At 41.9% G+C, this 17,147-nt stretch overlaps 1 protein-coding gene across 1 annotated transcript in view; it reads right to left on the bottom strand.

Moving 5' to 3' along the window:
* Positions 1–17,147, bottom strand: part of LOC140468456 (uncharacterized) — a 170,964-nt gene that overhangs the window by 2,014 nt on the left and 151,803 nt on the right. The window contains exon 5 of the mRNA XM_072564544.1: positions 7,313–7,422. Within this exon, the coding sequence (XP_072420645.1) occupies positions 7,315–7,422 (108 nt within the window). The 3' untranslated portion in view covers positions 7,313–7,314. The remainder of the gene's footprint in view (positions 1–7,312; positions 7,423–17,147) is intronic.

Raw genomic sequence — 17,147 nt, 5'->3', positions numbered from 1 at the left:
AAAATATAACTGGAGCTAAGCAAAGACTTGTGAAAGGGAATCATGTCTAACAAACCTACGAAAGACTTTGAGAACATAACTATTAGAATACGTAAGGCAGTACCAATGGATGTGGTATATTTGGATTTCAGAAAGCTTTTAGTTAGAAATCCCAAATGACAGGTTAGGATGCAAATTTAAAACACACAGGACTGGAGATCATAGATTGAGAATTGATTAGTAGAGGAGGAATAAATGGGTCATTTATTAAGGGCAAAAGGCAACTAGTGAGAGAATGTTGTGCCATTATCTATGAAAGGCTACAAAGAAAAGTCAAGAAACCACAGATTTAGTCAGCCTAATGTCACTGGTGGCTAAATTATTGGAGGAGATTCTGAGAGACAAGATTTGCATGTAAATGGAAAGGCAAGGTTTGATTAGGGATAGTCAGCTTGGCTTTGTGAGTGAGAATTTGTCTCTCTCAAATTTGATTGCATTTTTGAAGAGGTGACCAAGAACAGAGATGAAGACAGATCAGTGACATTGACTTTAGCAAGGCCTTCAACAAGGTTCTGCATGGTAGACTGGTTTGTAAGGTTAGATCAGGTGGGATCCAGGGAGAGCTAGCCAGTTGGATACAACATTTGTTTGATAGCAAGAGACACAAGGTAGTAGTAGAAGGTTATTGTCAGACTGGAGGCCTGTGAGCAGTGGTGTGCCGCATGGATTGGTGCTCAGTCCACTGTTATTCATTATTTATATAAATGATTTGGATGAGAACATAGGAGGCATAATTAGTAATTTTGGATGACACCAAAATTGGTGGTATTGTGCACAACGAAGGAGGTGTTTTAAGTGTACAAATGGGATCTTGGTTCAGTGGGCCAAGGAATGAAAATTAGAGTTGAATTTAGATAAACGCAAGTCGTTGCATTTTGTTAAGATAAGTCAGGTCCCTGGGGAGTGTTGTTGAACAAAGGGACTGAGGTGTGCAGGTACATAATCCCTTGAAAGTGGCATCACAGGGAGGTAGGGTGGTGAAAAAGGTGTTTGGCACACTTGCCTTAATCAGTCAAAGCACTGAGTACAGGAACTGGGACATCATGTTATGGCTCTTCAAGACATTGGTAAGGCCACATATGGAGCATTGCATATAATTAGCCCATAAGACACTGGAGCAGAAATCAGGCCATTCAGCTCATCAAGTCTGCTCCACCATTCAATTATGGCTGATACAATTCTCAACCCCATTCATCAAGTCATAGAGATGTACAGCACAGAAACAGACCCTTCGGTCCACCTTGTCCATGCCGACGAGATATCCCAACCCAATCTAGTCCCACCTGCCAGCACCCGGCTCATATCCCTCTAAACCCTTCCTAATCACGTACCCATGCAGATGCCCTTTAAATGTTGTAATTAAAACTAGCCTCCACCACTTCCTCTGGCAGCTCATTCCATACACATACCACCCCCTGTGTGAAAAAGTTGTCCCTTTGGTCCCTTTTTATATCTTTCCCCTCTCACCCTAAACCTATGCCCTCTAGCTCTGGACACCCTCACCCCAGGGAAAAGACCTTGTCTGTTTATACTATCAATGCCTCATGATTTTATAAACTTCTAATAAGGTCACCCCTTAGCCTCCAATGTTCAGAGAAAACAGGCACAGCTCAAACCCTCCAACCCTGGCAACATCCATGTAAACCTTTTCTGAACCTTTTCAAGTTTCACAACATCCTTCCAATAAGGAGGATACTAAAACTGCACGCAATATTCTAATAGTGGCATAAACAACATCCTGTACAGCTGCAACATGACCACCCAACTTCTATACTCAATGCTCTGACCAATAAAGGAAAGCGTACTAAATACCTTCTTCACTATCCTATCTACCCACTTTCAAGGAGCTATGAACCTGCACTCCAAAGTCTCTTTGTTCAGCAACACTCCCCAGGACTTTACCATTAAGTGTATACAAATCCTCCTGATTTGCCTTTCCAAAATACAGCGCCTCACATTTATCTAAACTAAACTCCATCTATCACTCCTGAGCTCGTTGACCCATCTGATCAAGATCCCTGTTGTACTCTGGGGTAACCTTCTTCACTCCTGCTTTCTCCCATAACCCTTGATCCCTTTGACAATCAAATACCTATCTCCATCTTAAATATACTCAATGACCTGGCCTCCACAGTCCCCTGTAGCAATGAATTCCATGAAGTTTCTCTGTTCTAAAAAGGTCTTCCCTTTACTCTAAGGCTGTACCCTCGGGTCCTAGTCCCTCCTACCAATGGAAACATCTTCCCATCATCTACTCTGGCCAGGCCATTCAGTACTCCGTAAGTTTTTTTTCAGATTAGATTACTTACAGTGTGGAAACAGGCCCTTCGGCCCAACAAGTCCACACCAACCCGCCGAAGCGTATACCACCCAAACCCATACTCCTACACTTACCCCTTCACCTAACACTACGGGCAATTTAGCATGGCCAATTCACCCTAACCTGCACATTTTTGGACTGTGGGAGGAAACCGGAGCACCCGGAGGAAACCCACGCAGACACGGGGAGAATGTGCAAACTCCACACAGAGAGTCGCCTGAGGCGGGAATTGAACCCGGGTCTCTGGCGCTGTGAGGCAGTAGTGCTAACCACTGTGCCACCGTGCCGCCCACAGGTTTCAATTAGAAACCTCCACCGCCCCCCCCCCCCCCCCCCCCCCCCCCCCACCGACCAATCCTTCTAAATTCCATCAAGTACAGACCCAGAGTCCTCAAATGTTCCTCATATGTTAAGCTTTTCATTCCTAGGACCATTCTTGTGAACCTCCGCTGAACATGCTCCAGGCCAGTACATCCATCCTGAGATATGGGACCCAACACTGCACACAGTACTCCAAATGTGGCCTGACCAGAGCCTAATGGAGCTTCAGAAGTACATCCCTGCTTTTATATTCAAGTCCTCTCAAAATAAATGCCAACATTGCATTTGCCTTCCTAACTACTGACTCAATCTGCAAGTTTACCTTGAAAGAATCCTGGACTGGAACACCCAAGTCTCTTTGTACTTCAGACTTCTGAACTTTCTCTCCATTGAGAAAATAGCCCATATTTCTACTTTTCTTACCAAAGTGCATGACCTCACACTTTCCTACATTGTACTCCATCTGCTATTTCTTTGCTCACTCTCCTAATCTGCCTAAATCTTTCTGCAGCCTCTCTGCCTCAATATTACTTGTCACTGTACTTACGTTTGTATCATCTGCAAACTTAGCCAGAATGCCCTCAGTTCCTTTATCTCGATCATTATTGTATTAAGCGAAAAGTTTTGGTCCCAACACTGACCCATTTGTCACCATCTGCCATCCTGAGAAAGACCCTTTCATCCCCACTCTCTGCTTTCTGCCAGACAGCCATTCTTCTATCCATGCCTCTAACACTTACCTTACAGGGCTCTTATCTTACACAGTAGCCTCCTGTGCGGCATCAGCCTTCTTGAAGTCCAGGTAGATAACATCTGTTGGCTCTCCTTGGTCTAACCTGCTCATTACTTCCGCCAAGAATTCGAGCAGATTTGTCAGGTATGACCTCCCCTTGATGAAACCATGCTGACTTTGCCCTATTTTATCACACATTTCAAAGTATTCAGAAATCTCATCCTTCACAATGGATTCCAAATCTTACGCACAACTGAGGTTAGCCTATAATTTTCCATCTTTTGCCTCAGCATCTTTTTAAACAGGAGTGTCACATTAGTGATTTTCGAGTCCTCTGGAACCCTCCCTGGCTCTAGTTATCTCTGAAAGATCACCACTAATGTCTCCGCTATCTTTTCAGCTATCTCCTTTAGAACTCTGGAATGTAGTCCATCTGGTCCAGGTGATTTATCCACTTTGTGGTCACCCTGCCATAGCAAGGGTATTATTAAACTGGAAAAGGTGAAAACAAGATTTACAACAATATTACAGAGACTGGAGGGTTTGAGTTATAAGAAGAGGCTGAATAGGCTGGGACCTTTTCCCCTGGAGCATAGGAGGGCGAGGGTGACCTCATAGAAGTTTGTAAAATCATGAAGGGTATAGATAAGGTAAAGAGCCGAGGTCTTTTACCAGGATAGGGGAGTCCAAAACTAAATGAGGTTTAAGGTGAGAGGGGAAAGATTCAAAAAGGAGCAGAAAGGCAACTTTTTCACACAGAGGATGATGTGTATATGGAATAAGCTGCCAGAGGACGTGATAGAGGTGACACAATTACAACATTTAAACGACATTTCAACAGGTACATGGATATGAAAGGTTTAAAGGGATATGGTCCAACCGCAGGTAAATGGGATAAATTCAATTTCAGAAACTTGATTGGCATGGACGAGTTGAGCCGAGCGGCCGTTTCCATATTCTTAGACTCCACTTTCACACTATATTCACCATACTGAATATTGACTATAGGAGTACCACTGAGATCAGTGCTTGTAGATTACCACATATTGACAATTTAGATGAGGGAATCCAATAGAATATTTCCAAGATTGCTGATGACATGAGGAATTATTACTGGTGAGGAGGACACAAAGAGGTTTCGAGGCAATTTAGATAATCAAGGGAGTAGACATGTACAAGGCACATGTAGTATAATGTGAACAAATGTGAGGTTATCCATTTCAGTAGGAAAAACAGAATAATAAAGTATTATTTAAATGGTTATAGACTGGGAAATGTTGATGTACAAAAGGGACCTGAGTGTCTGTATACACCTGTCACTGAAAGCAAGTAGGGTAAAAACAATGACTGCAGATGCTGAAAACCAAATACTGGATTAGTGGTGCTGGAAGAGCACAGCAGTTCAGGCAGCATCCAACGAGCAGTGAAATCGACGTTTCGGGCAAAAGCCCTTCATCAGGAATAAAGGCAGTGAGCCTGAAGCGTGGAGAGATAAACTTGAGGAGGATGGGGCTGGGGAGAGAGTAGCACAGAGTACAATGGGTGAGTGGGGGAGGAGATGAAGGTGATAGGTCAGGGAGGGGAGGGTGGAGTGGATAGGTGGAAAAGGAGATAGGCAGGTCGGACAAGTCCGGACAAGTCATGGAGACAGTGCTGAGCTGGAAGTTTGAAACTAGGATGAGATGGGGGAAGGGGAAATGAGGAAGCTGTTGAAGTCCACATTGATGTCCTGGGGTTGAAGTGTTCCGAGGTGGAAGATGAGGCGTTCTTCCTCCAGGCGTCTGGTGGTGAGGGAGCGGCGGTGAAGGAGGCCCAGAACCTCCATGTCCTCGGCAGAGTGGGAGGGGGAGTTGAAATGTTGGGCCATGGGGCGGTGTGGTTGATTGGTGCGGGTGTCCCGGAGATGTTCCCTAAAGCACTCTGCTAGGAGGCGCCCAGTCTCCCCAATGTAGAGGAGACCACATCGGGAGCAACGGATACAATAAATGATATTAGTGGATGTGCAGGTAAAACATTGATGGATGTGGAAGCCTCCTTCTTTAGAGACCGCAATTTCCCTTCCCACGTGGTTAAAGATGCCCTCCAACGCATCTCGTCCACATCCCGCACCTCTGCCCTCAGACCCCACCCCTCCAACCGTAACAAGGACAGAACGCCCCTGGTGCTCACCTTCCACCCTACAAACCTTCGCATAAACCAAATCATCCGCCGACATTTCCGCCACCTCCAAAAAGACTCCACCACCAGGGATATATTTCCCTCCCCACCCCTTTCCACCTTCCGCAAAGACCGTCCCCTCCATGACTACCTGGTCAGGTCCACATCCCCCACCCTCCCATTTTGGCACTTGCCCCTGCCACCGCAGGAACTGTAAAACCTGCGCCCACACTTCCTCCCTCACCTCTATCCAAGGCCCTAAAGGAGCCTTCCACATCCATCAAAGTTTCACCTGCAGATCCACTAATATCATTTATTGTATCCGTTGCTCCCGATGTGGTCTCCTCTACATTGGGGAGACTGGGCGCCTCCTAGCAGAGCGCTTCAGGGAACATCTCCGAAACACCCGCACCAATCAACCAAACCGCCCCGTGGCCCAACATTTCAACTCCCCCTCCCACTCTGCCGAGGACATGGAGGTCCTGGGCCTCCTTCACCGCCGCTCCCTCACCACCAGACGCCTGGAGGAAGAACGCCTCATCTTCCGCCTCGGAACATTTCAACCCCAGGGCATCAATGTGGACTTCAACAGCTTCCTCATGTCCCCTTCCCCCATCTCATCCTAGTTTCAAACTTCCAGCTCAGCACTGTCTCCTTGACTTGTCCGGACTTGTCCGACCTGCCTATCTCCTTTTCCACCTATCCACTCCACCCTCCCCTCCCTGACCTATCACCTTCATCTCCTCCCCCACTCACCCATTGTACTCTGTGCTACTCTCTCCCCATCTCCACCCTCCTCTAGTTTATCTCTCCACGCTTCAGGCTCACTGCCTTTATTCCTGATGAAGGACTTTTGCCCAAAACGTCGATTTCGCTGCTCGTTGGATGCTGACTGAAAGCAAGCATGCCAATGCAGCCATCAGTTAGCAAGTCCAATACTGATTTTGCCATTATTGCAAGATGACTTGAGTAGAAGGTTACAACTGTAGCTGTACAGTACAGCTGAAGTGAAGCCATACTTACAATATTGTGTGCAATTTTGGGTTCTGGTCTTTAAAAAAAAAACTTGCTTTAGAGGGAGTGATTGTCCAGATTAGGTCTGTATGGTCTAGTGCTTAGAACACTCAAAAAGGACATCATTTGAATAGTGAAATGCTGATAGGACTTGATGCAGAGATGATGTTCCCCTTGGCTGACGAGCTCTTGAGAAAAAGGATCATGACGTGGGGTAGGCCACTTATGACTGAAATGAGAAATATCTTCACTCAGAGGGTAGTGAAAGTTTGGAATTGTCTCCAAAAGGCAGCTATGGAGACCAAGCTACTGAATATAGGAAAGAAACAAATAGGTGGTTTTACAGTTAGGCATTAAGGAGGAAAGCAGGTGCATAACCTTGACACAGAGGATCAGTAAACACCATAGTGAATGTTGAAGAAAGGTTGATGTGTTAAAAGGCCTACTCTGCTTTGATTCTCATGCACATGTTGACTCTTTCAAAGTTCTAGGACTAAACATGCTTCACAAGTTCTTTAAGTAACCAACTTCAAAACAGTGTCAATTTTCCCTGAGGGTGTCAGACCTATTATGATTTAAACATCTCTTTTCAACCCCAATCCCGATTAAGAAGAAAACAATATTTTCAATCATCTGGTATTATCCAAAATTCCTAATCGGTCATATCAGCCGAGCCAATCAATACCTCAACAATGTGACGGTTTTCCTAAGGTTTGGTGCACTCTTACCATCATCTGGAGCGTAACAGCTTGATGTGAAGATAACAAATTAAACAAGAAATGACAAACTCCACCACAGAGAAGATCATGAGGAATGCTGCATTGATCAACGGTGCTGCCTGCATGGGAGAAACAGGAGTAACTTCTCAGCTTCTAATCACAATAAAGAAAAATCTGACATTTTATCAAGTGTGATCTTCAATATTTGAATCCAAAGGAACCAATACAAACCAATTAGCATTTTCACCGTTTTGATCCACACACACTAAAGTCAGAAGCGACCGTAAAAAATTTAACGCATTCCACAATGACACATGTTAGTTTAGTTTCAGGTTCAGAAAGTGGTGATAACAATTATGTGGTAAATGCAAATACTGAGAGAAGTATCATCACTGTTAGTCTATATCAACACACCGATACAGCAAGTCATCATCTCTATGAGTCTATAACAACACACTGATACAGCAGGTCATCATCACTGTTAGTCTATAACACACTGATACAGCAAGTCATCATCACTGTGAGTCTATAACAACACACTGATACAGCAAGTCATCATTACTGTGAGTCTGTAACAACACACCGATACAGCAAGTCATCATCACTGTGAGTATATAACACACCGATACAGCAAGTCATCATCACTGTGAGTCTATAACAACACACTGATACAGCAAGTCATCATCACTGTTAGTCTATAACACACCGATACAGCAAGTCATCATTACTGTGAGTCTGTAACAACACACCGATACAGCAAGTCATCATTACTGTGAGTCTGTAACAACACACTGAAACAGCAAGTCATCATCACTGTTAGTCTATAACACACTGATACAGCAAGTCATCATCACTGTGAGTCTATAACAACACACTGATACAGGAAGTCATCATTACTGTGAGTCTGTAACACACTGATACAGCAAGTCATCATCACTGTTAGTCGATACACACTGATACAGCAAGTCATCATGACTGTGAGTCTATAACAACACACTGATACAGCAAGTCATCATGACTGTGAGTCTATAACAACACACTGATACAGCAAGTCATCATCACTGTGAGTCTATAACAACACACTGATACAGCAAGTCATCATCACTGTTAGTCTATAACAACACACTGATACAGCAAGTCATCATCACTGTGATTCTATAACAACACACTGATACAGCAAGTCATCATCACTGTGAGTCTATAACAACACACCGATACAGCAAGTCATCATCACTGTGAGTCTATAACACACTAATACAGCAAGTCATCATCACTGTGAGTCTATAACACACTGATACAGCAAGTCATCATCACTGTTAGTCTATAACAACACACCGATACAGCAAGTCATCATCACTATTAGTCTAAAACACACCGATACAGCAAGTCATCATCACTGTTAGTCTATAACAACACACTGATACAGCAAGTCATCATCACTGTGATTCTATAACAACACACTGATACAGCAAGTCATCATCACTGTTAGTCTATAACAACACACCGATACAGCAAGTCATCATCACTGTGAGTCTATAACAACACACCGATACAGCAAGTCATCATCACTGTGAGTCTATAACACACCGATACAGCAAGACATCATCACTGTTGGTCTATAACAACACACCGATACAGCAAGACATCATCACTGTTAGTCTATAACACACCGATACAGCAAGTCATCATCACTGTGAGTCTGTAACACACTGATACAGCAAGTCATCATCACTGTTAGTCTATAACAACACACCGATACAGCAAGTCATCATCACTGTTAGTCGATAACAACACACCGATACAGCAAGTCATCATCACTGTTAGTCTATAACACACTGATACAGCAAGTCATCATCACTGTTCGTCTATAACAACACACCGATACAGCAAGTCATCATTACTGTGAGTCTGTAACAACACACCGATACAGCAAGTCATCATCACTGTGAGTATATAACACACCGATACAGCAAGTCATCATCACTGTGAGTCTATAACAACACACTGATACAGCAAGTCATCATCACTGTTAGTCTATAACACACCGATACAGCAAGTCATCATTACTGTGAGTCTGTAACAACACACCGATACAGCAAGTCATCATTACTGTGAGTCTGTAACAACACACTGAAACAGCAAGTCATCATCACTGTTAGTCTATAACACACTGATACAGCAAGTCATCATCACTGTGAGTCTATAACAACACACTGATACAGGAAGTCATCATTACTGTGAGTCTGTAACACACTGATACAGCAAGTCATCATCACTGTTAGTCGATAACACACTGATACAGCAAGTCATCATGACTGTGAGTCTATAACAACACACTGATACAGCAAGTCATCATGACTGTGAGTCTATAACAACACACTGATACAGCAAGTCATCATCACTGTGAGTCTATAACAACACACTGATACAGCAAGTCATCATCACTGTTAGTCTATAACAACACACTGATACAGCAAGTCATCATCACTGTGATTCTATAACAACACACTGATACAGCAAGTCATCATCACTGTTAGTCTATAACAACACACCGATACAGCAAGTCATCATCACTGTGAGTCTATAACAACACACCGATACAGCAAGTCATCATCACTGTGAGTCTATAACACACTAATACAGCAAGTCATCATCACTGTGAGTCTATAACACACTGATACAGCAAGTCATCATCACTGTTAGTCTATAACAACACACCGATACAGCAAGTCATCATCACTATTAGTCTAAAACACACCGATACAGCAAGTCATCATCACTGTTAGTCTATAACAACACACTGATACAGCAAGTCATCATCACTGTGATTCTATAACAACACACCGATACAGCAAGTCATCATCACTGTGAGTCTATAACAACACACCGATACAGCAAGTCATCATCACTGTGAGTCTATAACACACCGATACAGCAAGACATCATCACTGTTGGTCTATAACAACACACCGATACAGCAAGACATCATCACTGTTAGTCTATAACACACCGATACAGCAAGTCATCATCACTGTGAGTCTGTAACACACTGATACAGCAAGTCATCATCACTGTTAGTCTATAACAACACACCGATACAGCAAGTCATCATCACTGTTAGTCGATAACAACACACCGATACAGCAAGTCATCATCACTGTTAGTCTATAACACACTGATACAGCAAGTCATCATCACTGTTCGTCTATAACAACACACCGATACAGCAAGTCATCATCACTGTTAGTCTAAAACACACTGATACAGCAAGTCATCATCACTGTTAGTCTATAACACACTGATACAGCAAGTCATCATCACTGTTAGTCTACAACACACCGATACAGCAAGTCATCATCATTGTTAGTCTACAACACACCGATACAGCAAGTCATCATCACTGTTAGTCTATAACAACACACCGATACAGCAAGTCATCATCACTGTTAGTCTAAAACACACTGATACAGCAAGTCATCATCACTGTTAGTCTATAACACACTGATACAGCAAGTAATCATCACTGTTAGTCTATAACAACACACCGATACAGCAAGTCATCATCATTGTCAGTCTACAACACACCGATACAGCAAGCCATCATCACTGTTAGTCTATAACACACTGATACAGCAAGTCATCATCACTGTTAGTCGGAAACAACACACTGATCCAGCAAGTCATCATCACTGTTAGGCTATAACAACACACCGATACAGCAAGTCATCATCACTGTTCGTCTATAACACACTAATACAGCAAGCCATCATCACTGTTAGTCTATAACACACTAATACAGCAAGCCATCATCACTGTTAGTCTATAACACACTAATACAGCAAGCCATCATCACTGTTAGTCTATAACACACTGATACAGCAAGTCATCATCACTGTTAGTCGGAAACAACACACTGATACAGCAAGTCATCATCACTGTTAGTCTATAACAACACACTCATACAGCAAGCCATCATCACTGTTAGTCTATAACACACTGATACAGCAAGTCATCATCACTGTTCGTCTATAACACACTGATACAGCAAGTCATCATCACTGTTAGTCGGAAACAACACACTGATCTAGGAAGTCATCATCACTGTTAGTCTACGACAACACACTGATACAGCAAGTTATCATCACTGTTAGTCTATCACACACTGATACAGCAAGTCATCATCACTGTTAGTCTATAACAACACACTGATACAGCAAGCCATCATCACTGTTAGTCTATAACACACTGATACAGCAAGTCATCATCACTCCTTCGTCTATAACAACACACTGATACAGCAAGTCATCATCACTATTAGTCTATAACACACTGATACAGCAAGTCATCATCACTGTTAGTCGGAAACAACACACTGATCTAGCAAGTCATCATCACTGTGAGTCTATAACAACACACCGATACAGCAAGTCATCATCACTGTTAGTCTAAAACACACCGATACAGCAAGTCATCATCACTGTTAGTCTGTAACACACTGATACAGCAAGTCATCTTCACTGTTACTCTATAACAAACTGATACAGCAAGTCATCATCACTGTTAGTCTGGAACACACTGATACAGCAAGTCATCATCACTGTTAGTCTATAACAACACACTGATACAGCAAGTCATCATCACAGTTCGTCTATAACAACACACTGATACAGCAAGTCATCATCACTGTTAGTCTGTAACACACTGAGACAGCAAGTCATCATTACTGTGAGTCTGTAAAAACACACCGGTACAGCAAGTCATCAACACTGTGAGTCTATAACACACCGATACAGCAAGTCATCATTACTGTGAGTCTGTAACAACACACCGATACAGCAAGTCATTATTACTGTGAGTCTGTAACAACACACTGATACAGCAAGTCATCATCACTGTTACTCTATAACAAACTGATACAGCAAGTCATCATAACTGTTAGTCTGTAACACACTGATACAGCAAGTCATCATCACTGTTAGTCTGTAACAACACACTGATCCAGCAAGTCATCATCACTGTTAGTCTATAACAACACACTGATACAGCAAGTCATCATCACTGTTAGTCTATAACACACTGATACAGGAAGTCATCATCACTGTTAGTCTATAACACACGAATACAGCAAGCCATCATCACTGTTAGTCTATAACACACTGATACAGCAAGTCATCATCACTGTTCGTCTATAACACACTGATACAGCAAGTCATCATCACTGTTCGTCTATAACAACACACTGATACAGCAAGTCATCATCACTGTTAGTCTATAACACACTGATACAGCAAGTCATCATCACTGTTAGTCGGAAACAACACACTGATCCAGCAGGTCATCATCACTGTTAGTCTATAACAACACACTGATACAGCAAGTCATCATCACTGTTAGTCTATAACAACACACTGATACAGCAAGTCATCATCACTGTTAGTCTATAACACAACTCTGATACAGCAAGTCATCATCACTGTTAGTCTATAACACACTGATACAGCAAGTCATCATCACTGTGAGTCTATAACAACACACCGATACAGCAAGTCATCATCACTGTTAGTCTATAACACACCGATACAGCAAGTCATCATCATTGTTAGTCGAAAACACACTGATACAGGAAGTCATCATCACTGTTCGTCTATAACAACACACTGATACAGCAAGTCATCATCACTGTTAGTCTATCATAACACACTGATACAGCAAGTCATCATCACTGTTAGTCTATAACACACTGAGACAGCAAGTCATCATCACTGTGAGTCTATAACAACACACCGATACAGCAAGTCATCATCACTGTGAGTCTATAACAACACACCGATACAGCAAGTCATCATCATTGTTAGTCTACAACACACCGATACAGCAAGTCATCATCACTGTTAGTCTATAACAACACACCGATACAGCAAGTCATCATCATTGTTAGTCTTTAACAACACACTGATACAGCAAGTCATCATCACTGTTAGTCTATAACACACTGATACAGCAAGTCATCATCACTGTTCGTCTCCAACACACCGATACAGCAAGTCATCATCACTGTTAGTCTATAACACACTGATAAAGCAAGTCATCATCACTGTTAGTCTACAACACACCGATACAGCAAGTCATCATCACTGTTAGTCTATAACAACACACCGATACAGCAAGTCATCATCACTGTTAGTCAATAACAACACACTGATACAGCAAGTCATCATCACTGTTAGGCTATAACAACACACTGATACAGCAAGTCATCATCACTGTTAGTCTACAACACACCGATACAGAAAGTCATCATCACTGTTAGTCTATAACAACACACTGATACAGCAAGTCATCATCACTGTTAGTCTACAACACACCGATACAGCAAGTCATCATCACTGTTAGTCTATAACAACACAGTGATATAGCAAGTCATCATCACTGTTAGTCTATAACAACACACTGATACAGCAAGTCATCATCACTGTTAGTCTACAACACACCGATACAGCAAGTCATCATCACTGTTAGTCTAAAACACACTGATACAGCAAGTCATCATCACTGTTAGTGTATAACAACACACTGATACAGCAAGTCATCATCACTGTTAGTCTATAACAACACACCGATACAGCAAGTCATCATCATTGATAGTCTACAACACACCGATACAGCAAGTCATCATCACTGTTAGTCTATAACAACACACTGATACAGCAAGTCATCATCACTGTTAGTCTACAACACACCGATACAGCAAGTCATCATCACTGTTAGTCTATAACACACTGATACAGCAAGTCATCTTCACTGTTAGTCTGTAACACACTGATACAACAAGCCATCTTCACTGTTAGTCTATAACACACTGATACAGCAAGTCATCATCACTGTTAGTCGGAAACAACACACTGATCTAGCAAGTCATCATCACTGTTAGTCTATAACAACACACTGATACAGCAAGTCATCATCACTGTTAGTCTATCACACACTGATACAGCAAGTCATCATCACTGTTAGTCTACAACACACCGATACAGCAAGTCATCATCACTGTTAGTCTATAACAACACACTGATCTAGCAAGTCATCATCACTGTTAGTCTATAACAACACACTGATACAGCAAGTCATCATCACTGTTAGTCTATCACACACTGATACAGCAAGTCATCATCACTGTTAGTCTACAAAACACCGATACAGCAAGTCATCATCACTGTTAGTCTACAACACACCGATACAGCAAGTCATCATCACTGTTAGTCTAAAACACACTGATACAGCAAGTCATCATCACTGTTAGTCTATAACAACACACCGATACAGCAAGTCATCATCACTGTGAGTCTGTAACAACACACCGATACAGCAAGTCATTATTACTGTGAGTCTGTAACAACACACCGATACAGCAAGTCATCATCACTGTTAGTCTTAAACACACTGATACAGCAAGTCATCATCACTGTTAGTCTATAACACACTGATAAAGCAAGTCATTATCACTGTTAGTCTACAACACACCGATACAGCAAGTCATCATCACTGTTAGTCTATAACACACTGATACAGCAAGTCATCTTCACTGTTAGTCTGTAACACACTGATACAGCAAGTCATCTTCACTGTTAGTCTATAACACACTGATACAGCAAGTCATCATCACTGTTCGTCTATCATAACACACTGATACAGCAAGTCATCATCACTATTAGTCTATAACACACTGATACAGCAAGTCATCATCACTGTGAGTCTATCATAACACACCGATACAGCAAGTCATCATCACTGTTAGTCTATAACAACACACCGATACAGCAAGTCATCATCACTGTGAGTCTGTAACAACACACCGATACAGCAAGTCATTATTACTGTGAGTCTGTAACAACACACTGATCCAGCAAGTCATCATCACTGTTAGTCTATAACAACACACTGATACAGCAAGTCATCATCACTGTTAGTGTATAACACACTGATCCAGCAAGCCATCATCACTGTTAGTCTATAACAACACACTGATACAGCAAGTCATCATCACTGTTAGTCTATAACACACTGATACAGCAAGTCATCATCACTGTTAGTCGGAAACAAAACACTGATCTAGCAAGTCATCATCACTGTTAGTCTATAACAACACACTGATACAGCAAGTCATCATCACTGTTAGTCTATCACACACTGATACAGCAAGTCATCATCACTGTTAGTCTATAACAACACACTGATACAGCAAGCCATCATCACTGTTAGTCTATCACACACTGATACAGCAAGTCATCATCACTGTGAGTCTATAACAACACTCTGATACAGCAAGCCATCATCACTGTTAGTCTATAACACACTGATACAGCAAGTCATCATCACTGTTAGTCTAAAACACACCGATACAGCAAGTCATCATCACTGTTAGTCTATAACACACTGATACAGCAAGTCATCATCACTGTTAGTCTAAAACACACCGATACAGCAAGTCATCATCACTGTTAGTCTGTAACACACTGATACAGCAAGTCATCTTCACTGTTAGTCTGTAACACACTGATACAGCAAGTCATCTTCACTGTTAGTCTATAACACACTGATACAGCAAGTCATCATCACTTTGAGTCTATCATAACACACCGATACAGCAAGTCATCATCACTGTTAGTCTATAATAACACACCGATACAGCAAGTCATCATCACTGTGAGTCTGTAACAACACACCGATACAGCAAGTCATCATCACTGTTAGTCTATAACAAACTGATAGAGCAAGTCATCATCACTGTTAGTCGGAAACAACACACTGATCCAGCAAGTCATCATCACTGTTAGTCTATAACAACACACTGATACAGCAAGTCATCATCACTGTTAGTCTATCACACACTGATACAGCAAGTCATCATCACTGTTAGTCTATAACAACACTCTGATACAGCAAGCCATCATCACTGTTAGTCTATAACACACTGATACAGCAAGTCATCATCACTGTGAGTCTATAACAACACACCGATACAGCAAGTCATCATCACTGTTAGTCTAAAACACACCGATACAGCAAGTCATCATCACTGTTAGTCTATAACACACTGATACAGCAAGTCATCATCACTGTTAGTCTAAAACACACCGATACAGCAAGTCATCATCATTGTTAGTCTAAAACACACTGATACAGCAAGTCATCATCACTGTTCGTCTATAACAACACACTGATACAGCAAGTCATCATCACTGTTAGTCTATCATAACACACTGATACACCAAGTCATCATCACTGTTAGTCTATAACACACTGATACAGCAAGTCATCATCACTGTTCGTCTCCAACACACCGATACAGCAAGTCATCATCACTGTTAGTCTATAACACACTGATAAAGCAAGTCATCATCACTGTTAGTCTACAACACACCGATACAGCAAGTCATCATCACTGTTAGTCTATAACAACACACCGATACAGCAAGTCATAATCACTGTTAGTCAATAACAACACACTGATACAGCAAGTCATCATCACTGTTAGGCTATAACAACACACTGATACAGCAAGTCATCATCACTGTTAGTCTACAACACACCGATACAGAAAGTCATCATCACTGTTAGTCTATAACAACACACTGATACAGCAAGTCATCATCACTGTTAGTCTATAACAACACAGTGATATAGCAAGTCATCATCACTGTTAGTCTATAACAACACACCGATACAGCAAGTCATCATCATTGATAGTCTACAACACACCGATACAGCAAGTCATCATCACTGTTAGTCTATAACAACACACTGATACAGCAAGTCATCATCACTGTTAGTCTACAACACACCG

The sequence above is a fragment of the Chiloscyllium punctatum genome, chromosome 47, assembly GCF_047496795.1.
Source record: "Chiloscyllium punctatum isolate Juve2018m chromosome 47, sChiPun1.3, whole genome shotgun sequence".
Lineage (NCBI taxonomy): Eukaryota > Metazoa > Chordata > Chondrichthyes > Orectolobiformes > Hemiscylliidae > Chiloscyllium > Chiloscyllium punctatum.
The sequence above is the reverse complement of the archived record's forward strand: the minus strand, read 5'-3'. Positions and strand labels throughout refer to the sequence as shown.